Source organism: Lutjanus erythropterus, chromosome 10, assembly GCF_056507025.1.
Source record: "Lutjanus erythropterus isolate fLutEry1 chromosome 10, fLutEry1.hap2, whole genome shotgun sequence".
NCBI lineage: Eukaryota > Metazoa > Chordata > Actinopteri > Lutjaniformes > Lutjanidae > Lutjanus > Lutjanus erythropterus.
The window spans coordinates 709,145-736,596 of record NC_139326.1 but is presented as its reverse complement, the minus strand read 5'-3'; the positions used below and the strand labels follow the sequence as shown (position 1 = coordinate 736,596).

The 27,452-nt window shown below is 43.0% G+C and overlaps 2 protein-coding genes across 2 annotated transcripts; both read right to left on the bottom strand.

Moving 5' to 3' along the window:
* Positions 1-459: 459 nt before the first annotated feature.
* Positions 460-20,928, bottom strand: LOC146319716 (protein mono-ADP-ribosyltransferase PARP14-like). Its single transcript, XM_084727742.1, has 23 exons — positions 20,497-20,928; positions 19,475-19,551; positions 18,386-18,413; positions 17,772-17,834; positions 17,294-17,470; positions 16,980-17,105; positions 16,469-16,570; positions 13,755-15,936; positions 12,773-12,925; positions 12,382-12,457; positions 11,979-12,215; positions 10,879-11,100; positions 10,031-10,145; positions 9,602-9,751; positions 9,012-9,074; positions 8,253-8,438; positions 7,405-7,608; positions 6,970-7,088; positions 5,750-5,985; positions 5,389-5,660; positions 4,345-4,484; positions 3,709-3,883; positions 460-855 (listed from the first exon to the last, which is right to left on the bottom strand). Exons 1-23 carry the CDS (start codon positions 20,678-20,680, stop codon positions 572-574), a joined length of 5,571 nt encoding a protein of 1,856 aa, XP_084583868.1. The 5' UTR covers positions 20,681-20,928; the 3' UTR covers positions 460-571.
* A 674-nt stretch (positions 20,929-21,602) lies between these two features.
* On the bottom strand, positions 21,603-25,584 carry LOC146319715 (L-rhamnose-binding lectin ELEL-1-like). The gene is made up of 6 exons (XM_084729393.1): positions 25,468-25,584; positions 25,039-25,074; positions 24,476-24,526; positions 23,463-23,604; positions 22,582-22,748; positions 21,603-21,815 (listed from the first exon to the last, which is right to left on the bottom strand). Exons 1-6 carry the CDS (start codon positions 25,496-25,498, stop codon positions 21,787-21,789), a joined length of 456 nt encoding a protein of 151 aa, XP_084585519.1. The 5' UTR covers positions 25,499-25,584; the 3' UTR covers positions 21,603-21,786.
* Positions 25,585-27,452: the final 1,868 nt, after the last annotated feature.

Sequence of the window (27,452 nt, the reverse complement as noted above, 5' to 3'; positions counted from 1 at the left end):
TTTTGTCAAAGAACTACACACAATTAACACAACTACACACACAGGAAGCAGAACGTCTCAGATATTTTGCTAAATGAAACAAATCATTTGTAAGAACACAACACATTATTCTTTTATTGTCTGAGTTTGATTTCTTCACATGTTATTAAAGTACATGAATATATTAACCAAATAATTATTTCCGCTGACAACGAAATGAAAAGAAGAACAGAATATAGAACAGAAACGCAGCAAAAACATTTGTGGAGATAAAAAGAAAGCATGAATTAAAAAAAATCCTAAACGTCTAAAGAAAGTAAATAAAGAATGTTTTCTGACTGAAGGTGAGTGACAGACAAAACCCACCAATCATATCTGACTCTCAACAGTAATATGGGAATAATAAGCAGTATTTTATATTATATTTTATATTTTTTACTATATTCCAACGCAAAACAAAGAAACCCAGAAGAAGGAAAGTATTATTTTTTTATGCTTTATTTTTACTGACTTTAAAGAGAAAGGCCACTGATCATTTCAGAAATGTTTTTTAACTGTGGAGGAACGTTTTATCAAACGTGATGACAGGCGCTCAGGTGAATGTGATCAGGTGTTCTGGGTACGCCTGCAGGTCACTGAAGACGATAAACATGGTTGGGTTGGCGGTGTTATCAACCACGCTGTCGTAGAGATCTGCAGCGCTCCCAGAACCTTTGGACGGGGGGGTGATCATGGTTCCTTGTCCCTGGGTGTAGTCTCCCACCAGGACCCTGGCCAGGTACATGCGCTTCTGTCCGCTGGCGTCGGGTTTGGCGTAGCCCCTCGCCGAGTAGACGGGGTCCACGGCAAAGTAAGAACCTTTACCGTACATGGCAGCTGTGCAAAAACAAACAGCACTGTAAAAAAAATACACAGAGGTTCCCACAAAAACACTACAGACTGACCCTTCTCTAAGCCCCGCCCTCCTTAGTTACTGTTGCTACGCCTCACAAGCTTCCCATCCAGCGGTGAGCCGACCTGTCGTTTTTCACCTGAACTCGTTTTCTCCTTGATTCTGTTTGTCTCACATGTCGACGGGGCAACGAAAAAAATCACACCTGTTAAATGATTGGCTGTTCGTGTGTCACTGCAGAACCTCAGGATGTGATTGGCCGTTTGTAAGCGAGAGAGGGAGCACATGTGAGGCTTATCTGTTAAATGATTGGCTGTTTGTGTGTCACTGCACTACTTTCTTATCAATGACACACATGTCACTATCGTTTTGTCTCTCAGGCCTCATCTACACTTTAATGTTTTTTGTAGCTCTAAATGTTGAACGTTTCTGACGGTGAGACTTTGATCCAGAGCTGCGTTCTGTGAGTGTTTGTCTGGGTTCCATGTGTTCCTGTGTAGCTGCGTTCTGTGAGTGTTTGTCTGGGTACCACATGTTCCTGCGTAGCTGCGTTCTGTGAGTGTTTGTCTGGGTACCACATGTTCCTGCGTAGCTGCGTTCTGTGAGTGTTTGTCTGGGTACCACATGTTCCTGCGTAGCTGCGTTCTGTGAGTGTTTGTGCGTCTGGGTACCGTGTGTTCCTGTGTAGCTGCGTTCTGTGAGTGTTTGTCTGGGTACCGTGTGTTCCTGCGGAGCTGCGTTCTGTGAGCGTTTGTCTGGGTACCGTGTGTTCCTGCGTAGCTGCGTTCTGTGAGTGTTTGTCTGGGTACCGTGTGTTCCTGCGTAGCTGCGTTCTGTGAGTGTTTGTCTGGGTACCACATGTTCCTACGTAGCTGCGTTCTGTGAGTGTTTGTCTGGGTACCACATGTTCCTGCGTAGCTGCGTTCTGTGAGTGTTTGTCTGGGTACCGTGTGTTCCTGCGTAGCTGCGTTCTGTGAGTGTTTGTCTGGGTACCACATGTTCCTGTGTAGCTGCGTTCTGTGAGTGTTTGTCTGGGTACCACATGTTCCTGCGTAGCTGCGTTCTGTGAGTGTTTGTCTGGGTACCGTGTGTTCCTGCGTAGCTGCGTTCTGTGAGTGTTTGTCTGGGTACCACATGTTCCTGTGTAGCTGCGTTCTGTGAGTGTTTGTCTGGGTACCACATGTTCCTGCGTAGCTGCGTTCTGTGAGTGTTTGTCTGGGTACCACATGTTCCTGCGTAGCTGCGTTCTGTGAGCGTTTGTGCGTCTGGGTACCGTGTGTTCCTGCGTAGCTGCGTTCTGTGAGTGTTTGTCTGGGTACCGTGTGTTCCTGCGGAGCTGCGTTCTGTGAGCGTTTGTCTGGGTACCGTGTGTTCCTGCGTAGCTGCGTTCTGTGAGTGTTTGTCTGGGTACCGTGTGTTCCTGCGTAGCTGCGTTCTGTGAGTGTTTGTCTGGGTACCACATGTTCCTGCGGAGCTGCGTTCTGTGAGTGTTTGTCTGGGTACCACATGTTCCTGTGTAGCTGCGTTCTGTGAGTGTTTGTCTGGGTACCGTGTGTTCCTGCGTAGCTGCGTTCTGTGAGTGTTTGTCTGGGTACCACATGTTCCTGTGTAGCTGCGTTCTGTGAGTGTTTGTCTGGGTACCACATGTTCCTGCGTAGCTGCGTTCTGTGAGTGTTTGTCTGGGTACCACATGTTCCTGTGTAGCTGCGTTCTGTGAGTGTTTGTCTGGGTACCACATGTTCCTGCGGAGCTGCGTTCTGTGAGTGTTTGTCTGGGTACCGTGTGTTCCTGTGTAGCTGCGTTCTGTGAGTGTTTGTCTGGGTACCGTGTGTTCCTGCGTAGCTGCGTTCTGTGAGTGTTTGTCTGGGTACCGTGTGTTCCTGCGGAGCTGCGTTCTGTGAGTGTTTGTCTGGGTACCGTGTGTTCCTGCGGAGCTGCGTTCTGTGAGTGTTTGTCTGGGTACCGTGTGTTCCTGCGGAGCTGCGTTCTGTGAGTGTTTGTCTGGGTACCGTGTGTTCCTGCGGAGCTGCGTTCTGTGAGTGTTTGTCTGGGTACCACATGTTCCTGCGTAGCTGCGTTCTGTGAGTGTTTGTCTGGGTACCACATGTTCCTGCGTAGCTGCGTTCTGTGAGTGTTTGTCTGGGTACCGTGTGTTCCTGCGGAGCTGCGTTCTGTGAGTGTTTGTCTGGGTACCGTGTGTTCCTGCGGAGCTGCGTTCTGTGAGTGTTTGTCTGGGTACCACATGTTCCTGCAGAGCTGCGTTCTGTGAGTGTTTGTCTGGGTACCACATGTTCCTGTGTAGCTGCGTTCTGTGAGTGTTTGTCTGGGTACCACATGTTCCTGTGTAGCTGCGTTCTGTGAGTGTTTGTCTGGGTACCACATGTTCCTGCGTAGCTGCGTTCTGTGAGTGTTTGTCTGGGTACCACATGTTCCTGCGTAGCTGCGTTCTGTGAGTGTTTGTCTGGGTACCGTGTGTTCCTGCGTAGCTGCGTTCTGTGAGTGTTTGTCTGGGTACCACATGTTCCTGCGTAGCTGCGTTCTGTGAGTGTTTGTCTGGGTACCGTGTGTTCCTGCGGAGCTGCGTTCTGTGAGTGTTTGTCTGGGTACCGTGTGTTCCTGCGTAGCTGCGTTCTGTGAGTGTTTGTCTGGGTACCACATGTTCCTGTGTAGCTGCGTTCTGTGAGTGTTTGTCTGGGTACCGTGTGTTCCTGCGTAGCTGCGTTCTGTGAGTGTTTGTCTGGGTACCGTGTGTTCCTGCGTAGCTGCGTTCTGTGAGTGTTTGTCTGGGTACCGTGTGTTCCTGTGTAGCTGCGTTCTGTGAGTGTTTGTCTGGGTACCGTGTGTTCCTGCGTAGCTGCGGTTGAAGCCTTGTTTGTTGATCAGATCGATGGAGTTGGCACCGGTGCCGTGGAAGAGTCGCCTTTCGTTGTTTTTGTGTTTGTTTTTCACGTCCAGCTGTTTCTTCATCAGCTGGTAGCTCTGCCACAGCGTCGTATTTTGGATCCGTTCGATCTGCCAACACAGTTACGACATGACTTTCTTACCACTGTGGTGACGTTTTAGGTGCTTTCAACAGTCGTAACATCCAGCGCCTGCGTGAACTCGTGGTTACGAAACCACCAACAGGTTGTGTGGATCAGTGACTACAAATCCTCATGTTCGGAGCTACTTGTGGAGTAGAAATATTCAAATTAGGTTTATTTGTATTTTCTGCTCTGGGTAAAAACTTTGAGCCACATCAGAAATGAGTCCATTAAAGATTTGTGGTTTGACTCAAACAAATTATCATTAAATAATTTGAAATGTAAAGATCTGGAGGAATTTAAAACAGAACAAATCGGGTACAAAGCAGGAAATAACTTACTTCCTGTGAACATGAATGTTTAACTGAAGAGGTAAATTAAATGTGAAGCATCGCGCTGCTCTTAGCAGAACGTTCAGATCAAACTGTGAGGTTCAGAGTGTGAACGTACACTGATGATGTTTGCAGAGAGGCCGGTCTTATTGACTTCTGTCTCCACGTCTTTGTATTCGTTGGAGCCCACAGTCAGAACACAGCGTTTGAGCAGGTCGCCTTTCATATCCTCCCAGTGCTGCGGCAGAGCAGAATCATCTGCAGCAAGGAAGAAAAGGAAAAATAATACTTTGTGCAAACTTGATCTTATTCATGTCAGCGTCTCACTACAGGTGTCCAGTCTTTGTGTTCTAAATTTTAATTCTTGTACAAAAAAAAAGGCAAACATGTCGTCTTCCATCTGTAATGAACTGGCCAATCAGAACAACAACATCATCATCATCATCATCATTTTCTTGGTGAAGAAATACGAGCCGTTCAGTTTAACAGATTTATGACGTTGTGAAGTTTTTCCTTCTTCTTCATCGATGATCCTGTACATTAATGTTATGGTCACCAAGTTTTTTCAGCTTTGTCTCTCAGAAAACACGTTTGGTTTGTCAGTTTGACAGACGGGGAAAAGTGTCCAATGGAACAGAGAGGTGAAGCCAATGTTTAGACTTCAGAAAAAGTCTAAACATTGGTCTGTCTCAGGAGACAAATTATTTTTTTGATCCTGTTTGAATTCCTTTGAATGTATCTGTTCACAGTTTACATCAACATGAATCTCACTGCCTCTTTTCTTAACAGAAGTGTTTTATCAGCTGTGAAGAAGAAGAAGAAGAAGAAGAAGAAGAAGATGATGATGATGATGATGATGATGATGATGATGATGATGATGATGATGATGATGATGAAGATGATGAAGAAGAAGAAGAAGAAATAAGACCTGCTGTTTCATGACTACAGTATCAGAATCCAAAAATGTGTGCATCATTCACAGCCCAGTACAATATGGTGTCATCTGCATAAAGATGAATATTACAGTCAGGTACAGTTTAAGAACAGGACTGAGTCCTGAGGGACACCTTTTACTATCTGAAAGAAACTGGGGCGTAGTTTTCTTTTCAGGCACTACAGAACATAAAGAAGAGGTTCTCACAAAGGTACCAAAACCACTCACCTTTCAGGTCTTTTCTCAGTAGCTCCACCTTTTTCGATCCATTCGCTGAAACGGCTGCTTTGAACTGAACGTCAGCGTTGTAGGTTTCATTGTTGATCTTGATCTTTACATTTTGTTTCCTCTCCAGAGCCTCCTCCAGGTTGAGGTTGGTGTAAATGTCGAAGGGCACCATCGTCCCGTTACGGTGCTGAAACTGCCACTCGACCAGCCCGCTCACCAACAGGGCCTTGCTCTTCAGGTTCTCCTTCCTCTCCACCCTCCGGATGACGTCCCTGATGGTCAGCAACAAACACATGTAAAGGAATATCTGAACTTCAGCTTTAATTTATTTCTCTTCTGTGTCATAAATTAATTTGCTGACCTGATCACAGACTCGGCCGTGTGGACGTCTCTGGTCAGACCCTCCAGGTGGATGCTGGGCTCCTGGTCCTCCTGTCCTTTGTTCAGATGGATGCTAACTGTATGTTTCCTCTGCAGGGCCCTCAGCTGGTCCATGTCCTCCTGCGACAGGTGACTGATGTACTGGTCTGAGATGGTTGTCACCGCCTGCTCGGCCACAATCAGGTCTGTGATCTTTCTCTTCGCCTGACTCACGGCCTGAAGAGGCGGAGAAATGTTTGTAGAGTTTAGATACAAACCAGCTCTGCTACGTTTCACATCCAAAAAAACATTTTCATAATCTGATCCTAAACTTTATTGATTTTTTGTGGAAGGTTTGCTTGTGTGAGTCGATTAACCCTTTAAACTGTAAGATCTTCACACACCAACAGTGACGTGACTAAACTGAATAATTCTGAGGTGAAAACTGAAACACAGTCTAACTTGCAATATAACATTTATTTAGTTGAGTTTAACTGGTTTTTATTGGTATGCCTATTGATGAAGGTGATGAAGGTCCTCTCCTACAAACCTGTCTGATCTAAGACATATGTGAAGTGTTCCTTTGTTCTTCAGAACTTAGAGAACCGCAGGCTGCAACAGCTGGCACCAAAGAAGAAGAAGGTGGCGTTGTCAACAACACGCAGTTTGATTGGTCAGATGTGTTCATGTCGGAAACCAAACTTTGGAAAAATTGACCTGAAAATCTAAAAGCGGCGACATCACTCAGTGAAATTTAGTCGTCCACAAGAAGCTCCTTCTAACTTGATGAAGTAATTCAAGGGTTAATTTCACCGACGTGGTTCCAGATACAGAACAAACAGAACATACTTCCTGTTAACCCTTTAACTCTCAACACGTCGCTGCAGACGTGGTGGGAGTTAAAAGGTTCAGGGCTGCAGAAGACCACATCACAACTTTGATAAAATTTCAATTAATTTGTACATTTTCCTGATATGGGTTTATGCTCAGATATTTATTACAAAACCAATCATAAAACAATCCATGACAGTTATCTCTCACCCTGACCACCACCTGTCACACCCACAGTCTGAGAAAGAGTCCGAACACAAACATGAGCTGGTTTTCTAATATTTCTGAACATTTATTATCACTCAGACTTCTGAGCTTCATTCTGTGCTGAGATCCTTTAAAAGCAAACAGCTAAAGAAAGATAGCGTATAGAAATAAAGGCATGTTCACCCTGTCGTTGTCGGCACACAGCTGAAACACTGTGGGCTCAAACTCCTCCCTCTCCAGAACCAAGCCATCAGCGCTGGGTCGCTCCTCCGTAAATCCAGAAAAGAACGAAGTGACGGTGTCTGAAACAGCAAACGATACAGTCTGTAGTTTGTTGTGTTCCACTCAGTCAGAGTCACTGAGGCACCAGAGGTGGATTCATCCGCTGCTCAAACTAGTCCCCAACAAAAGCACTACTTCCTCCTGTTTGTCTGATCGTTTGTTAAAACGTTCAGTGAGCAGAAAAAACTGAAATGTCTTCAGTAGAGCTGAGAGTCACAGACAGGAAACATGGACGACAGAATTATCCTTTAAGAAAGAAACTACAAATCATTCCTGATCTAAACGAATGAAGAATAAATAAAAACAAAACACGTCAGTCGGTTTATGACAAAGTACCTTTCATCTTCGTGAAGATGCTCTTCTCCGCCACCCCCTCTCCCTCTCTCTTCTTCATGCTCCTGTGAAACTCTGTCAACATGACTGTCTGGAAGATCAGGATCTTCACCATGGACACAGACTTCGGGTGCTTCTTCCTCACAAACTCCACCACCGCGCCCACCATGGCGTCCGCCACCGCCGACGGGCTGGCCCCTCCCTGACCTAACAGGCAGACAAGGACGGGTGGTGATGATGATGATGGTGATGAAGTGAGGATGGACAAAAGGTTCGGTATAGTCTGTGAAACCTGACGGTCCCCTCTAGCGCCCCCTGCAGGCTGCGATTTGTACGACTTGTGTGATTATTTGGGGTCCAAGCTGCATCACCTGCTGCTGGAGCATTCAGGTTTTTGTTCTCATTATTCTAAGAACCCAAATAGAACCCAGACATGAACACATGTGCTCAGTAAATTTGAAAGGTAAGATTCTGTCTCTGAATCTTCCTCTGTGGTCACACGTGTCCAGAGTTGACCTCACGTTTGTGTGTTTCAGGTGTGAAGCTGATGTTCGTGGCTGATGAATTTTAATATTTGATGGACTTCTGCAGGTTTCCACTGTTCTGCTCAGTGAGATGAGTGAATAAAACCCAGAAAATCAAAGTTTAACTGAAAATGAACAACGTGGCTGCACAGTCAACCAACGAAAGGATAAAAATGACATACTGAACAAATGAAAACACAAAGATGAAAAAGGAAAATGTTTGAGTGTCATTTCAGTCTCTTTAGGAGAAGAATTAAAATACTCTGTAAAAATACACTAAACTTGTGTGTCAGGTTTGAATAATGGTGACATGTTGTTTGCACAGACCTGTTCCCAGAGCCGGGAAAGACACGGACTTGAACTTGTTCTCCTCACAGACCTTCAGCACTGACAGAACAACTTCCTTGATCTTTGCAGGATCGTTCTGACCGATGATGTGGATGATGTTCCTGCAGGGCAGCAGCCCGGCCGACGTCAGGATCATCGGACGAGACTGGTAACCAGGAGAGTTGACTGCAGAGAGGCGACGCAAACAATAATCTGGTGAAACACACTGATACAGGACGGTAGATTTTCTGATGCAGAACCACTGAAGATGTTTAATGAATAAAGACTCTGAACATTTATAGACTTTAATTCAAAGTTACACCTCAAAAGAAATGTTTTCTGTGACAGTGTTTAAAATATATATACATATATATGTATATATGAAAACACTGGATCCTACATCTCCCATAATGCAACAATAACATGTTTTCACTGCACTTTACTTAACAAGTAAACAGCCTCATCTGTCAAACTCAAAGTGATGTGATGTGATTCATTTCCTCAGACTTGACAGAGCTGTTTTTACTCTCATCAACTCTCTCCGAGTCTCCAGGTGGTGCTGATGAAGAAACCTGAGCTCATCTGGTTGACGTGGCGACGAGTGAGATTTAACAGGTTGGGAAACAGTGAATGAGAGGATTTTGATTTGGTACTCTGTGGTTCTGCTGACTGGGCTGAACTGGGCTGAACTGGGCTGAACTGGGCTGAACTGTGTGAACGTGAAGCAGAGTGACGCTGAAGAGAAACGGAGCTACATACCGATCTGTGAGCACTCCAGCTGAACTGTCGGTCCAGCGCCGTCTAAGATCGCCTTGGACACTCCTGAGACAAGACAAAGAAGAGCAGCAGGTCCAATAAATGATGCTGCTGTACGTCAGGAGGGAAATGAACAACGTGTGTTTCCTTCACTGAGATACAGATCGTCGCTTTCCAGGACTTTTTTTTAAACAAATCTAAAAAACTTTTTGAGCATTTAGTCCAAATCCTGTTTAACTTCCATCATCTTAGTAAAGTTTTATTTGTGGTCAGTGAAACGTTCTGTGTGATAATTATAGTTTTACAGTGAGACTGGAGTCATTTGCATTAAAAACTTCACTGTGTTAAAATGTAAGAGGAGAACAAGTGATGCAAGTTTCTCAACTGTTCCAGCTGTCCAATCATCTGTCTTCACCCAATCAGCTGTTACATCATTAAATATTACTTTAAATTAATAAACAAAGACGGGAAACAAACATGAGAAGAAAAAACTAAAAACCTGAGAAGAAAAAATATAGAGAAGATATTATTCTTATGATAATATTCACTGCTCGACAAACAGAGGAGCGGCAGCTGCCAGGAGGGATGGTCACCTGATTTAAGGGTAAAGTCCTGATTGGAGGAGTTGATGATGACATCACAGGCCTCCTTGGTGATGTCTCCGGACGACACCTCGAGGGTGAGCTGACCCATCTGCATCCGATACACACCGAGGGAGGGAGACGACACCTGACTGAAGGAGTCTGTCTCACACACACACACACACACACACACACACACACACACACACACACACACACACACACACACACACACACAGGTCATCTTCAGGGGTGTGACCATAGAGGATCAGAACTTAAGTCTCAGTCTTAAACTCTCTAAAATGATCAAATCTATTTGATTCAGAGGTCGACGTCTAAAAATAAACATTAAATGTGATGTTTCACAGTCTGATCTCCGTTTACAGACGACTTCTTCATTTGTTTTGTGTCCTCTCACTGTTTTTGTTGTTGTTGTCTTACCTGACGACTGTGTGTTGCTGTTGGCGACTCGTCCAGCTGATGACGTGTTAAGTCCTTGTGCTCCATGTTGGCTGTTTCTCTGTCCAGTCTGACCTTTGAACTCTCTGGTGAAACACTGACAAACAACATGTTGGTGTATTACGTTAATGTAGGTGATTTTTTCCCAGAGTCCTCCACAGATTTATCAGCGCTGTCAAGTTAAAAACCGACGAGCTGAACCAGCGATGCTTCATCGTATGAAGACGAACTCTAACCTTCATTCTCAAACTGTGGTACAGGTGTATCACTGGTGGCGTGTCAGCTCCCTCTAGTGGTACACAGGTGAATTTCAGAAATATGTTTTAAAAATAAATTAATTAATTAAAAAACAGAATACTAGAAAAATTCAAATGAAAATAGATGTGAAATCTAAAATAGGAACATGTATTTTGTCAGAAGTCATGAGTCAAGGAAAAAACTGCACCACTGACCTCAGACCAAGTTTTTATTGGTCACTTTTTCAATCACTGGCTGCTTCCTCAAAATAACAACAACAATACTGTGCCACATGATTTACTCATCCACACATCTATGATGGAGGCTGGCAGGATGCAGCTGAGCCTGGAGCCTCCAGCCTGCAGCCGTGATGAGGAGCTACAGAAGTCTGTCTGACTCCACACCAACAGATCTTCTTTTCATTCATGACATGACCATGTTCTGAGTGTCTCTGGTAGTTTTGATCCTCCAGAGAATTATCAGCAGAATCTGCAGCTCCCCTCGACTTCACAGGGTTTTTATAAGTTTCAGCTCATTGTTTATCTTTCCAGCCACGACTTTACTTCTGTGGTTCAAACAAAGTGAAAACTCACATCCACACTTTGGCTGTCACTCGGGTGAACGACGATGGCGACCTCCTTCAGATGATGAGTAGTTCTCCTGCCGCTGAACGAGTGGATCTGGTCCAGCAGGATTCTGGACACGGTGTCTCTGGGGAAGCTCAGGTTCCCTGTACCGATGGCCGGGAAGGACAGTGACGTCAGCCGACGCTTCTCAGCCTCCGCCAGACAATATCTGATGATGGACACTAAATCCTGAGACAAAAAGACGAGACACAGAACAGGAGAGTAAACAAGCTGAGGTTCAGCAGGTAGTCTGGCCTTCTGGGAAATGGTGTTTGTGTAAGGCAGCTAAAACAGATTCTAAATAAACAATATTAGATTGTTTTTACAGACGATGATCGTCGGGGGAACACGCAACGTGTTATTGAGAAAGTTAAGGTTACAGTTCTAAGGTTTTCACTTAGACAACAGCTGCATGTATTTAACGCTGAAAACACATTTTCAGTAGAATATTATACTTTTCAGGATGAATCCAAGTCAATATCAGTCGAATCACATCTGGCTGTTCAATACGAAGGTTGTAACGTAAGTATGCATGTTTTGGCATCAAGGTGCTGTTTTCCTGACCCTTTCCTAAAAACTTTTTCACATGTGATGTGACATTGTTTTTGGCATGATGACGTTGCCATAGAAACTCTGGAGGTTGAAGAAGCAGCATGTAAAATGTGGCCACCTGTCAAAGTTAACTCCAAACAGAGCTAACTGTTGCTCACTGTACTCTTTGTTGTTGAGGGAGTCTGTGGCCGTAGCTAACCTCCTAGCTGCCGTTAGCTCAGTTAGCTGTGTAGCTGAAGGTCTTTATATGACTGGAGTCTGGCTGGACCTGCGGCTCGGAGCACCGGGGGAGAGTTCATGTACTGCACTGACACAGAGCTGCTCCAATCAGGACTCAGAAGAAGAGACATCTAACGAGGTGGATTAACGATTGATTTTCAACCAAACCGGAAAAGTCTTTTTGGTGAGTTTTATTTTGCTTCTGCTGAGTTTGAAGTTTATTTTAGGGACAAGCCCGTCTTAGTTGGGTAAAAGAGACAAAACTGAATTTAGAAAGTGTTAATAAAAGCACTCACCTCCTCTGCCTGGCCGGCTCCGTTGTCCCAAAAAGGGCAAACGGCATGAAAGACCTTCCGGCACTTGAGCTTGAAGCCATCGGTGATGACGACGTCGCCGTACTGCAGTTTGGCAACCTTGGCTTCAGTCAGAACAGCCGCCTGCAGGCCGGAACCTGCCGCCTGCAGGATGGCTTTGGAAACAGCTCCCTGCTGCAGGTTCATGGTCTCTGAGATGGTGTTAACAATGACGCCAGTCTGTGGACCAAAATCACAGCATCACATACAAGATCAGGACTAAACTGTGGGCAGATGTGAAGGACTGCCCACTCACCACGGGCAAGTGAAATGCCACACTGGGCTAGAAAGAACTGTATGAAAGAATGTCTGTTATTCAGATATGCATCACAGACTCAGTACTCACACTCTGGTTCTCAACGTTTCCCTTCAGCAGAACAATCTTCAGACCCTCAGCTGTAGTTTGCTCCACCCTCTTTGACCTACAGCCAAAGAGCAAAGAACAAGACTGATGTCATCACAGTGAGTTGGGTCGCCATTCATCCACTCAAAAAGACAAAAACTGGTTTAAGGTTTAGTGCCCAGCACAGACTACCGAGGGCCTTGATTATTTCAGGGCTTTTGCACCCCTCGCATCACTTAAGAGCATTTTCTTTGGCTCTCTAGTCTCATTCGCCTTGAATTGTTCCTCTGAATTGTTCTCAGACTCCAATAACGTGGTCGTACATAGTAATTAAGAAGACAGGAGAACCGATGACAGAAAGGAATAATGAGAAAATGAAGATGAAGACGTTTACCCTCCAGGCCTGGAGCTCTGTCCTCCCTTGCCACCATATTGACCTCCATGAAATCCAGCTCCTGTCCCCTCAGCTCCTCCTCCTTGTCCCGCTCCTCCTCTTTCATCAAACCAATGAGCCTTCGGCGACTCACCTCTACCTCGCTGATATCTGCTGTCAAGTGAACAATACAGTCTACAGTTAACAGTCGCTTAGCTTAGCTTAGCTTAGCTTAGCTTACCACAAAGAAGGGACACAGGCAAAAACAGCTAACCTGGCTCTCTCCAAAGGCAACAACATTCACCTGTCAGCAGCGAGAGGTGGGCAGTACCTCAGATGTGCCACCACATGGATTTTCAATACTGTCATTACTGTGATAAATGTTTTAGCATATTAAAGCTAAAGTGCTTTGCAAGAACCAACTCAACTTTATTTCTGACTGTTTTCTTGGAACAAAACTTGGAAGCTGTAAGTTTTGTTATTTTCATGTTGATTTACTGTTTGTTTTGCAGGTTAACCTGTTCTGTTGTATGTCGTGTTAGCATGTTGCAGGGCTGTGGCTCGTATCTGCTGTAAATAAATAACCAGAGTAGCAGGTTGGATGTGGATTTTCCATGTGGGCGTGTTTGTCTGTTGCTGCTGTATGTAAATGTACTGATAGAGTTTGAGTTCAAGTTAAATTTATGGTCCTCAAAAGGGAAATTTATTTTGGGCACAGTGCTGCAGTCTCTTGCTTCCCGTAAAATAGACATATATTTCTACCCATTTTCACGTTTCCAGTCAGTGGTTCTCAAACTTTTTCTGGTATGCACCCCTTCAGAAACTGAAAACGTTCTGGTGGTTAGCTCCTGCAAGTTGACTGTCTGCTTACTCACGGTCAAAAACCTAACAGAGAATGTTGACCTTTTTAATGATCACATTAACCCGTCTCCAAACCCTTGTAGTATTTCTAATCAATGGTAAAGGTTCGTTATAATAATGATAAAAGGTTCCTTTAATTTACCCAGACACCCCAGGGTCTCTTCCTCCTGCCGGCTGTGGTAAGGTCATCGTAGGTCCAAGGTCCATGAACTCAGTGTTGACAGCTGTGGCCAGGGCTCTCACTGTGTTATCATTATTGTCCACCAGGTGAATCTCAGTCAACGATCCCGGACTTCCTGGACTGTCACAGTACTCCCGCACTGCCTGAGCTATGGTGTCGGCACAGAGGTCCACAGGAAATCCAAACACACCTGAGCTGATCGCTGGAAGCGCAATGGTGGAGCAGTTGACTGTCTCTGCTTGTCTCAGACTTTGTTTAACTGCACGCTTCAGATGTGACACTGCTGTCTTCTTGTCATAGTCAGAGAACCGTGGACCGACTGCATGTACGACATAGTTGCAAGGCAGTTTACCTGCACCTGTTGTGATGGCATCACCTGCCCGCAGTTTTCCATGTTTGGCCGTGTAGTCGTTGCTCATTTTCTGCAGCTCGGGTCCTGCAGCCCTGAGCAGCGCCAACGCCAGGCCGCCAATGTGCTGCAATTCCTCGTTAGCTGCATTGACCAGTGCATCAACGTGAAAACTACAGATGTCTGCCCTGCTTACCAAAACCAGAACTCCACTGGCGGTCTGCACTTTGCAATAGCAAAGGCCATTTTCTTCCTCACAGTTTTCTTCCTCCTCTTCCTCTTGATTGTCTGGACCAAGGACCACAGCACAGCCAAAGTCGGACATTATTGTAGGCAGGAACAGGCTTCCTTGGGTCAGGAAGTACTTCTTCGCTCCAGGCTTGTCTACAATCAAGGTGTCAGTAGAGAGAGCACCAGTCAGTTCCTGAAAGCAGGACTTGACTTTGTGGACATGAAGACGAGCCCCAGCGAGGATGATTTTTGGCCTCTCTGGATCAAAATTGACTGTCACAGCATTCGCTTTGGCAATACTGGACCAATCTTCTGACTTTTTCTTGACAATAAACTGAACAACAGCGCAGGACTGGACACGAATGGTTTCTTTAACTCTTGAGAAGTTTACAATAAATTCCTTCAGCTTGCGGCTGACCTCTGTCACTGGGTTCAGGAAGCCGGCCACTGTTATTTTGTCTCCTCTCTCAGGGTTGATCTGAATGGATACTGATTTCTTCTTTGAAGTGTTGTAGGCGTCCAACAGCTGTTGGCTCAGGTCCTTCCAGTTTTGAAGTTTAGGAACTTCCTGGTCTTCTACAGCCAGAGTCTGCAGAGTAAAAACCGTCTTCATCTTACCCTCTGCCTCAGCCAGGACCCTGTCAGAACTCGCCATCATTAAAACCCCTTTGCTCTCAATGCTGTAGATGGCACTGATGCCTTGGGATGTGAACAGGTCCTTTGACATGTCTGTGGGATCCACTGTCTTGAGAAAGTCTAAAAGACCTGGAGAGACATCTATCCACTTCTTACTCATTTGCATATTTCTCTCTAAGATCCACGCCTTAGTCTTGAAAACCTCTGCAGGGAGTCCTGAAATGGTTAACGTCTGGGTGCCTTCATCGTAGGACAGGTTCATGTCAGGGGAGATGTCTTGTGCAGCTTTCTGCAACCCATCCTGCTGCAGGATGTAGAACATTGCAGGGGACAAAATCATTCCTTCAGAGACTCCATCTGTCTGCCGTTTAATCCGACTCATGGCTTTAAGAACAATGTTCTCCACAGGAGCCCTGATTTGTTTAATAGTGTCGGCTTGGCCAGCCACGGTCAGAATCTCCCTGGATGCATCCATCGCTAAAACGGCATCGTCCCTGACAACTGAGCGGACGTCGTTCTCTGCAGCTTTCCATGCAGGTGCATTCACTGGACATTCAAAGGCCATGTACTGAGACATTTGCTGACGGAAGGCCCCCTGAGCGGTACTCATCCACATGTCCACTTGTTGTGCAGTCAGACCTTTCTGTCTCAAAAAGTTGGGGAGAGGACTGAGTTTCACTTCAGGGTTATCCAGTTCCACACTGCAGAAGTATGGACGCATCTGATCATTGATGCTTTTTAACATTTTCTTCATCAGGAGAAATTTCCAGATCACGTGGTGAACTCTCTCTGTGAAGGGCGCGGGCATCTTCCATCTTGGTCGTTCTTCGCCATACAAGGCAGTGCCCAGGGACTCGTAGTACGGATACACCTTGACAGGAATTGACCGCATCATGTAGTCTTCTTTACTGCAAATGCTTTTCACAACTGCAGCAATACAGGGAAGAAAAACGAAAGCTCTGGTAAGTGGTTGTTCTGCAAGACGTTATAATGATACACAGTTTATTTTGATTTCCTATGAAGAGTAGTCATCCGAACCATAGGATACCCTATATGGCCAAAAGTGTGTGGACACCCTTGTCCTTACATTTGCTTCTGCTCTGGATCTGTTTATCCTGAGTGGCTCCAATGAAAGGAAATCTTACTTCAGCACCAGCTTTGTGCCAACGGGATCTGATTGGTTAAAGCCTGTGCTCGATGCAATAGACAGATGACAGATCATCCAGTCCCCTGCTAAGTTTTTCTTTTTTGAAAGTGCTCGCCCTTTTCCAAACAGTGTCTAAGGACGACTTCCCAGGTGGTTCTGTGTGTGTCAGATTTGGAATAAAATGAAATTTGGGCAAAATGTTAAGGTGTTGACATACTTTTGGCCTAAAGGTATATTTCTTGTTTTTTGGTTTTAGTTTCATTAGATTTTTAAAATGATAACAAACATCAGTGGTAAAGCTGAATGAAAAACCTTTGGGGTCACTGAAAGTGACAATGGCAGCCTGTTCGTCTGGGATCATGGTGATTCTATCTGGCAGAGTCCAGTTCTTCTCAAAGTACAGCTCCAACATGTCTGCAAAGGAAACAAATGATTTACTGATGAAAGGAAATTAAGCCTGAGAGCACTTTTAATTCTGCACAAAACTAGAATTGCTAAAAAAAAAAAAAGAGTCTGAATGTGAGTTTTTCTTCACAGAAAACTTCAAAATGTCATTCTTGAGATATTTTTTATGTGGCTCACAGTCACTCAGTCAACAATTTAAAAGAAAGTCTCTGAAACCTTTCAAGAAAATGTAGTATCTAAAAATATAATGAGAAATATGAAGAACAAAAGAAGAAATCTCTGAACTGAAACATCAACAAATCTCTCAAAATACATAAAGAAAGACACAAAGCTCATATATGTTCGCATCATGTGAGGAGCAGCTCCAGGCGTAGCGTCAAACTGGCCTCTACACACACTGATTCAATAGTTTTTGTACCTCTGACCACGTTCGGAGGAAGATTCTCCACCCGGACGCTCTTCGCCACCTCCAGTGGTCGAGCGGTCAGTCCATGTCTCTGCAGCCTCTGGCTGGACTGACTCAAAGTGAGGAACTTCTCCACATCTGCAAAATACTCCAGATTACTCCTTTAACACTGGAACAGTTCATCAGGTGATGAGAGAGAAGAGTTTTACTCCAAAAGGATGTTATCAGGAATAAATGAGGTCTGTAGCTTCAACACAGCTGGTTCACGTTTCGTGTATCTGTATATAAAATCTGTTTATTTCCTGCCGCCTGGTGTCTCTTTCTACCTGCAGGGCTGTTAAAGGTGACCACGGTGCTGCTCTTCTCCCAGATGATCTCCAGACTGTAGCCGCTGCTCTCGCCCAAACCGGAGATGTTCTCCACCAGCATGGACAGCATGTCTCTGGACATGTTGTCCACAAGGTTGTCCAACACCACAGCGACGCTCTGAACGGACTCTGACTCTGAGACGAGACCAAAAACAAACAAAAAAAAAAGCTTGGAGAAAAAGGAAGTCACTGTGAGAGTTAACAGGTCTGTTATTTTCTAAAAAGATCCAAATGTTTCCTGGAAACATCACTGGAGACTAATTACAGAAAACACATTTCAGGTCAAAATGATTCAAATAACAACAATAAGTAAAAGGTTTGATAGAAAATAAAATATTTAATGTGATAAGAACTTGTATAATATGAGCATACAATAAAATACAGCATTAAAAAAACATTTAATTTTATTTTGACGGTTTAAGTGTTTTAGTTTTACCCTCTTTGTCTTTTGCTGAAGCTCCATTTCCAGGTTCAACTTGTGACGTCGGAGTGTTTGAAGCTGTCAGTCAAAGAACGAAGACAATCAGGTTTGTGCAGTTTGTCAAACTCCAGAGTGTTTAAAGGAGCAAAAATAAAACCTCAGTGTCTTCATTAAATACCTCATTACAAACAAAAGACAAAGCAAATCATTTACCCTTCCTAAGTCCCGCCCCTTTTTGCTCTGTGCTCCAATAAGAGTTGAGTAAACCTGGTACCTCAATTAACTTTTTTTATTTTCTTGTAAAAACTACAGTCACATCTCAAGTTAGCTGATGCTAACCAGACTAGCTTGCTAATGTTACCAAAACTCTAGGTAACAACCTAGCTAATGTTTAATGTAGATTATCTAGCAAATTAGCTAGTATTTTGCTAACATGAGCTAATTTAAAGGGATAGTTCACCCCAAATGATTGATGGTCAGGTTTAGTTTTTAAGATGCAGCGCAGAGCACAGAGCAGATCTCAGTACAGGAAACAGGAAAACTGTCCTCAAATGTCATTGGAGCACAGAGCCAAAAGGGGCGGGACTGTAAGACTGTAAGAGGTGAAACAGAGAAGAGGCTGTTTTTACCTGAGACGTCATCGCTGCTCGCTGGAGTCTGAGAAGAAGAAAACACTTTAATCACACAGACAGAAATGATGCTGGAAGGAAAAACAGAGATTACTGACACAACTGCTCAGGTTCATGTATGCATATAAATAAACTTTATCTTTATTATTGTGAACTGAAGGTCAAAACTGCAGCAGCACGAGTCGTATAAAGAACAACTTTATTACTTTATGTTCTTTGAATCAAACCCTCAACACTCCTTCTTTAAAGGAGGCTAAAATATAACAAAACACAGGAATGACCCTTTAAATTGAACAATTTTCCCACCTGCTGGTTTTAATTTAGTCCACAAACAAAAATAAAAAAGATTAAATCACAACAAACACATTTGTGCACATGTCGATCATTTTCCTCACTTATCGATTAATTGTTTGATCCATAAAATGTCAGAAACTTGTGAAAACTGTTGATGAGTGTTTCCCAAAGTCCAAGATGAAGGAACCAGATATTCACATTTAAGAAGCTAGAACCACAGAACTTTGGCTTTTGTTCCAAAATGAATTGCTCAAACCGATTCATAGGTCCGATCATGTGACAGCAGGTGGTGCGCTCCATTTTTCAACTGACAAGATTGTGACAGGGTTAGTTTTTGAACATTTTCTGACATTTTATGGACCAAACAACTGATCAATTAGTGGAGAAATTATTGCCGGATTGATCACTGGATGAAAAACAGGTCCAAACATGTGAAAACAGGTGGACATACGCCCGTGTGCTTCACCTGTTTTCACATGTTTGGACCTATTTTTTTATTTTTCAACTGAAAAGACTGTCATCATCTTGGTCTTATGCTTTGTACCATTTTAAAACAACTTTTAATCGATTCATCAAGAAAATAATCAACAATTAAACAACAGCTACTGGGAATCAGAGAAGAAAGTTCTGCTGGAAATGTAGTCCTTAGAATGAAAACACCAGAACTACAAATCCCACAGTCAGAGTCAGAGGATAGCGACGTTGTTCTGAGGCGTCGACATGAATCTGACTGTAAACGTTGATGATTAAATGGAATAAAACAGCCTGTTAATGTTGAACTTCCTCTCTACTTACTGCAGTGAGTCGCAGCTTCACCGTTTGATTGTCCAGGATGATTTCATGGTTCTTCCTGGCGAGGACTCTCTGTCTCACTGTGATCACAGCAAACACTCCAGTCACAATCAATCACAATCAATCAATCAGAATCAATGACCAGGCAGAAAACAGTTACACAAAGCTTGTTAGCTTAGCTTAGCATAAAGACTGGGAACCAAGGGAAACAGCTAGCAGGGTTCCTACACAAGTCAAATTCAGTGGAGCGCACGGACCTACGCTCCTACGGACACTTGAGGACGTCATCTTGGACTTTGATCAACATTTTGTGACGTTTTTATGGACTAAATAACTAATTGATTAGTTGAGAACAAGAAAAGACTTGGAAAAAAGATGTGATTTGTCCCAATTTATTCTAGGGCTAAGATTTTATTAAATCACAATATGGTCGAGTGAAACTTGTTTAAGGTTAAATGTGTCAAAATATCACTTTAAATGTAACTTTACAAAAATTCACAGAGCATCAAAACAACACAACCGTTTTCCTCTAATATCACAAATCATAACTGTAATATCACTCAAAATAAATATTTCTTCACAATCATTCTGCCTTATTAAAGTCTGTATAAAGAATATCAGCCAGTGTTTTTCCTCCGGCATCGATCCGCTGAGGTTCACGTGTTCATTATTTCTCATTTGTCAACATGTCCTGAGGACCAATCAGCTGCTGTGACTCATCTGAACAAGGAAGAGCTGAAGTGCATGCTGGGAAACGTGCTGTTTATTATAACTTTAATATGTGAGTTTCAGACTTCATCAAACATGAGTTTTCTTATTGTTGCAGACAGAATAAAGAGTTTGATTTAAAGAAGTTTCTCTGATGACTGATGATTTGTGTGTTTCAGGCCTGCTGGTTGTGTCTCGTCCTCAACTCTTTAACCCCGGTGTTTTTGTGTCTCTGTGACACGTTATAACGTGTTGAAGTCGTCTTTCCTGGCAGATGTGTGAGCAGTGAAGCTGCCGTGTGTCCGTGTGAGACTCACCCTCCTCTGAGGTGAAGAACACGGCGGCTCTCGCAGCTCCGTCCTCCGCCTCCACCCGACAGTCTCCTCCGCTCGACTTCTTCTTGCTCTGGAAGTAAAGCTGCAGTTTGTTCTTCAGGGTTTTGGTCTGAGCCGGACTCCAGTCCCCCTCCACGGTCACAGACAGACACTCGGTCCCCTCCATGCCGCCGTTCGCTCCGAACACACCGACACACAGCGACACCAGCAGCGGGAGAGAGCGGCTCTCACTGCGGATACTTTCACTTTCGATTCTTCGCTCGGTGACGGAGAAACGGAACCAGAGGTTGATTCACATGATGAGTCACTGCAGATCAGTTTACAGCCTCACACACAAATATAAACCTACATATGATCTCACACTTCTTCTCTGCACATTAAAGGTTTATTTCACTAACCCTGATCCCCACTGAGTGTGTGTGTGTGTGTGTGTGTGTGTGTGTGTGTGTGTGTGTGTGTGTGTGTCAGAGAGAGAGACAAACTTTTTCTGGCATGACCCCCTTCAAAGGCTTTAAAAAGTTCACACACCCCACCTCAACTTGTCAATCAATCATTTCAGAGCTGCAATGATCGATTGATTATCAATCAACTTCACTGTCTGTAAACAGACCTCACTTCCTGGTAGTGTTGTGCATTTCCCTTAAATAATAGCTGAAACAATTGATTAACTGATGAATCATTACTAATTGAAAATCGATCAATCAATAATTTAATAAATCACTTTGAAGATATTGAAAGAGCGACAGCTCCGTCCGGTGGAGACACTGGAAATACTTCAATTATTTTTGAGAATATCAATAAAAAAAGTTTTACCAGAATTTTCCAGTTTATAAAAATATTTATCGAAGTTGTAATCTGCTCTCCTGGTTTATAATCAATAATTTATAATCAGTCAATATTCTGTCAATTGTTTCAGCTCTCTGTTTGTTTAAAAACAAAACTCATATAAAACACAGAATGATGATGAACTGATGATTTAAAAAAAATAATTTCACAAATAAGAATAATAAGAATATAAATGTGTATTAAAAATCATACTGTGCTCAGAAACATCAACAACTAAAATCACAAATAAACAGAAGAAAATATTTATACACAGAAACTTTGATTTTATTGAATTAAAAAATGTTTTACAGGTTTAGATACATGAATTCAAACACTCAGAAACTGTCTGAAAAACTCATTACAACAGACAGACGTGACAGGACAACATGAGAGACGTGTCTTCGTCCTGTTCTGTCCACAGCCATGAACAATAAAGTTTTAAAGGCATCAGGCTTCACCAGCTGATTTGTCTACACCTGCAGAGAAACACAGGAAGTGATGAGAAATGACAAATACAAAAACAACCTGAAGCAAAAACACATCTCAGTGATTTGTGCTCAGGATGTTTGGATGTTTTGATTTCTGCCACCAGGGGGCGCTGAGTCAACAGAGTTTAGTTTGGAAAGACAGAAACAACAAATCAGTTTGTAGGTCTTTATGTGAGACAGAGAGACTTTAAACAGGACATGAAACCGTCCCTCCAGGAAGCTGAGATGAATTAACACTGATTCAAACGATCCCTGTGATTTCTGCAGGACGGCGAAATCACGTCCAAACTTTTCCACAAATCTGACCAATCGTCATAAATTCCCACGACTGCTGCCAGTCACAGCAGCTCACCTCAATGAAACGACTCAGTGTTTAATTTTTTTTTTTTTTTTCATTTATATTCTTTTTATTTTCTCATTGGTACTGTTGTTATTCTGTGCACTTTGATGTTTGATACTTTTGTGCTGTTTTGACTCAGTTTGAGCTCAAATTTTCACTTGGTCTTGCAAAAAAAAAAAAAACTTTTAATAAAAGCTGCAGTGAAACCAGGCACTTGAGGCGGCAACAATCCCAAAAAAGGCCCCAAGAAATCCTGGAGGGACTGACAGAAGAAACACAAGAGTGATATCAAAATGAGGATTTTAAAGGATTAAAACAAAGTAAAATAGAAGATTAAAATCAGCTAAAATAGAATAAGAAAGATTCAGTGAAAGAGATGAATGAATGTGTCACTGAGAGTCTGTCAGGACGTACAGTCAGGTTTGGTTGGTGCAGGAGGAGGAGGAGGAGGAGGAGGAGGAGGAGGAGGAGGCGTGGCGCAGGAGTAGGACACCTCCAGGTACCTGGTCTCCTCCTTACAGGGATATTCACCAAACACAGGTTCAGTGACGGGAACCTCACAGGACCTCCGGTTACCACAGCTGGAGACAGACAGAGAGAACGTCGTCAGAACCACAGCTGGACGGAACATGTAGAACAGACATCAGCAGCCTGCAGCTCTTCTGGTGGCTCCTTCTGTCTTCATATGTTTTGAATATTTTACATTTACCTTTTTCATTTGTAAAAATGTTTAGGCTGTACATTAAATTCAGCTGAAATATAAAAAATATAAATAAACACCTTATGAGTTATGGATGCTACATCCAAAAAAAAACTCCTTTAAGAAAAACAGAGAACTTAATCATTGTAGCTTTTTCATTTCAAAACTGAAACTTAAAAATATTTCATGTATTTATTTTTCCCCTTCAGGACCCGCCCCTTAGAAGATCATCATTTTATTAGTACGCTGATTAGCTCAGGGAGTTTAAACTCAGGGAAGAGATTTAGTAAAACTGAACAAATAAAGATGTTAAATACAACTTTGTGTTCATTAAAACAACAAGCTGCCTCTAATGAAGGATTATAAAGGTTAACTGTTTTTTTCTTGTATGTTTGTACATGATTTCTCTTTCAGTTGTAAGAACCGAGAAGAAAATGAAAAGGTGAACTGTTTTTGAAACAAAGGAAATATAAATGTCTGGACTTTTTTCTGAAAGTGAAATATAATAAACAAGTCATTATTTCTCCTGATGTTTCTGTCAGGTGGAAAAAAGAAAGATAAATGAAGCAACAGTGATGAGGAGAAGTTTTCTTACAGATCCTCCACCACCATCTCAGCCCAGGGGAAGGAGCAGTAGTTGTCGGGTCCGTCGTCCGGGTGGCGTTTTCCCTCCCCGCACCTCGTCCCCACGCCGACCTTATACAGGATGTGTTCCAGCTTTATCTTACTGCCAACATCTGCAGGAAGAGGAGGGAGGAGCAGGAGGCGTCACGGCACGAAGATCACGTTTCATCTGTAAACATTTTCCGTCACAAATGATGTTTTTCTTTGTTTAATCTGATGGTTTGATCCGTTTGTCCTCTCAGACGCTGTGCAGGAAACTAACTGAGGGATTAAAGATCGTCCAGAAACACAGTGAGGACCTGAACCCGATCGTCCAGAAACACCGTGAGGACCTGAACCTGATCGTCCAGAAACACCGTGAGGACCTGAACCTGACCGTCCAGAAACACCATGAGGACCTGAACCTGACCGTCCAAAAACACCATGAGGACCTGAACCTGATCGTCCAGAAACACAGTGAGGACCTGAACCTGACCGTCCAAAAACACCATGAGGACCTGAACCTGATCGTCCAGAAACACAGTGAGGACCTGAACCTGACCGTCCAGAAACACAGTGAGGACCTGAACCTGATCGTCCAGAAACACCGTGAGGACCTGAACCTGACCGTCCAAAAACACCATGAGGACCTGAACCTGACCGTCCAGAAACACCGTGAGGACCTGAACCTGACCGTCCAGAAACACAGTGAGGACCTGAACCTGACCGTCCAAAAACACCATGAGGACCTGAACCTGACCGTCCAGAAACACCGTGAGGACCTGAACCTGATCGTCCAGAAACACAGTGAGGACCTGAACCTGATTGTTGTGAGGACAGGTTGTCTCCACATCTAAAACCAGGTTGCCTGGTTCTGTGCAAAGGTAACAGACTCCAGCTGAAAATAAACAAACACGTCCAACTGGACTTTTTCTTTATGATTAAAGATTCAGTTGGTTTGAAGTCGAGGTAACAATAAAATATGGTCGATGACGTGTTTCTTACCACATGACATCACAGCGGTGTCATTGAGACAGGCGTAGATGACCTCTCCCTCTGTCAAGACACACACAGGTCAGACTGAATCATCATCATCATCATCATCATCATCATCATCATCATCTTTGTAGTTTACTGGTCAATGTTTCCTTCAGTCTTTTGTCTTTATTTTTCTTTTAAACATATTAAATGATGACAATAATAAGTCAAATGTCCCAAAACATTCTGAAGTGAAAATATGAATCAGGCTGCTGGTTTCTTCTTCAGTGGTAACTTTTTAATCCCTTCTTTAGTTTTTCTGGTTATTAACTAAGTTATCTTTTATCTTTTATCATCCAACTCGTGTCACTTTACATTTTTAAACTTTATTTTATCCAGCAGTGTTTAATGATCCCGCAGTTTGTTCCTGTTTGTTCCTGCTGAATCTGTTGTGAGTATATTCTGTCTTATAATTGTGTTTTTATATAATAATGAATGATCTTTTTCTCCGTCTCCACCGATGAGGAGCTGAGGACTGTCCCCGTCAAATAAACAAACAAAATAAACAGAATAAATAAACAAAGACTCACCAGCAGCACGAGTCAAATACCAAGCTGCAGCCAGAACTGAAAACACAAACAAACATCAGTTTCATGCTGTAAACAAAACCTGACAATAATCAAACAATAAGATCTGAAAAAAAAGTTTTGTTCTGACAAAATGAAGATGAAGGTAAAAAGAAGAAAGTAGAAGTTTTCTAAATATTGATCACTGAACAACAAATAGTGAAAATCATAATCAGATTTCAACAACAACAGTTTCCAGGGAATAAATCTACTTTGTGACATTTATCATTTTCTTTTCTGAGCTTAAACACCAAAGTTATTCAAAACCCAGAGTTACAAACTTTAAACTGTCGTTCGTATTTGAGACAAAAAGTTTGCAGCTGTCCAGAGTCACGATCGAGGTTGAAGTCACGAACGCCGGCGTGTTTTGACTGAAGCAGAGAGGATACTCACGGCCGAAGGTGACCAGCCTCAGTGGGACCATGTTGGCGTCTCTCAGCCTCCTCGTCTGTCCTCCACCTGCAGACAGTCTGACAGTGAAAGCTGCATCTGGACGTCCAGGTATTTATGTGTCCGTCCTGACAGCAGACATGCAGACGCCTGTCCCGCCGCCGCAGGTATGCGGGGCCTCCTGACCCAGATGTGATGAACATGTAAAAAGGCTGTGGAGCTGCAGGAGAAGCATCTATAAATCCACAGGTTTCAGGACCTTTAACACTTTACATCCCAGCTGCACCTCATTCTCCTCCATGTTCCTCATTAAGAGGCTTAAAACTTAAACGAAAAACATCTGGAGCTGAAATCCAGGGGTGGAAACTGTGTTTGCTAACAGGCACAAATCAGCATGTCCTCATTTCTATCACAAAACATACAAAGTCTTTAATCAAACTTAAGATCCTGCCTGTCGATGATCTGAAGGTCCAACATCACAGTCATTTAAAGTTTTATTTCATTTTATTTTATTTACTGTTATTTAGTTTCAGTTAGTTTTTATTGTCACTTTACTCTTTTCAGTTTGTTTTTGTGGTTTAAAACATTTTTGGTTTATTTTCTCATTATATCACTCCTGTAACATGCACACTAATTTAACCTGAACAAAGTAAATATCGGTTTAAGTGTACATTATATTTCGCTGTATTTGCTGTCAGACAGTGTTTTCTGATGGGGAACTGAAGCAGCTGTCTGTATTTCTTCACAGTCACAAAACTCCACTGAAAAAATGAGTAATTTTCTCCTGGCAGGACTCTGGAGCTGCAGGTCGACCGCTGCTTCGATCTGCAGCGAGTCACATTAGTTCAGACCAGAACAAACATGTTGAAACACTGAAGTCAAACAACAACACAAACTAACTAACAAATACAAACACAAACTCCTGTAACTCCCTGCACGTCCTGCGACGTAAAAACACAGTTTCTGTCCATGGAGTCTGGTGGCTGTAGAGAGAGACGTCAAAGTAAAGAGGAGAACATGTTCTAAACGTTTGGTACAGTGATAAAATAACTGCAGCATGTGTCTCCTGTGGTCCACCGCAGGACGTTCCTGTGCTTCCTGTTGGGACTCCTGATGCAGCTGTCAATCAAACGCTTGCGGACACGCCCATTCAGTCTGAGAAACGATCTAAAGAGCAACATGAGCTGTTTTTGAATCAAGGTTTTCTAATAATTATGAACCTTTATTCAGATCTTTGAGGATGCCAAGTGAGAAACTAAACTTTAATATCATAAATGCAAGTTTTCAGAGGCAGAAAGACGATCAAACAGTCTGAAGAAGCACCAGAGCGTCCTCGTGTTTTTGACTAATCTGACCAAAGACATTTCCTGAATATTTTTATTTGATTTTAGAAAGTTTTTTATAGGTACATCATATTGTTTCACTTAGTTTTTGTTTCTTTCTAAAGTCTAGTTTTTAATTTTACTTCAGTCAACTCTGATGTTTTTTTAGTTTTTTTGTTTTGTTCTCTATAATAACTTCGTCTCACAGCCAACGAGTCAACGATCAAACAGTGAAATATCACACAAACATTTTATTGGCCGAAATGACGACATCTTCATATTATTACAGTCTACAACATAATCACATTTACATTTTAGACATTTTTTCTTCACTTTCAGTTTCCTCTTGAACTCATGAGAGTTTGAGGATTTAGTGTCCCTACTTTTTTTTTTATTTCAAAGGAGCCAAAAACCAAAAATAAATGTCTGCAGATAATTACGACCCAGGAGCCACCAGCAGCGCCAGAAACTCAGAAAATGTCCCAACATGCATCAGTAGCTTGTTGAAGGAGTCCAGGTGGCCCCTGAGGCTCGTAAATACCAGAGTCCACTGCTGCAGCCAGCATCATTATGTTCTTACATAACAGACACGAGCTTTTTAACTGACGCACGAGTTCAGATGTTACATCTAATGATTTAGTTTTAATGATCCGTGTCGAGTTGAGA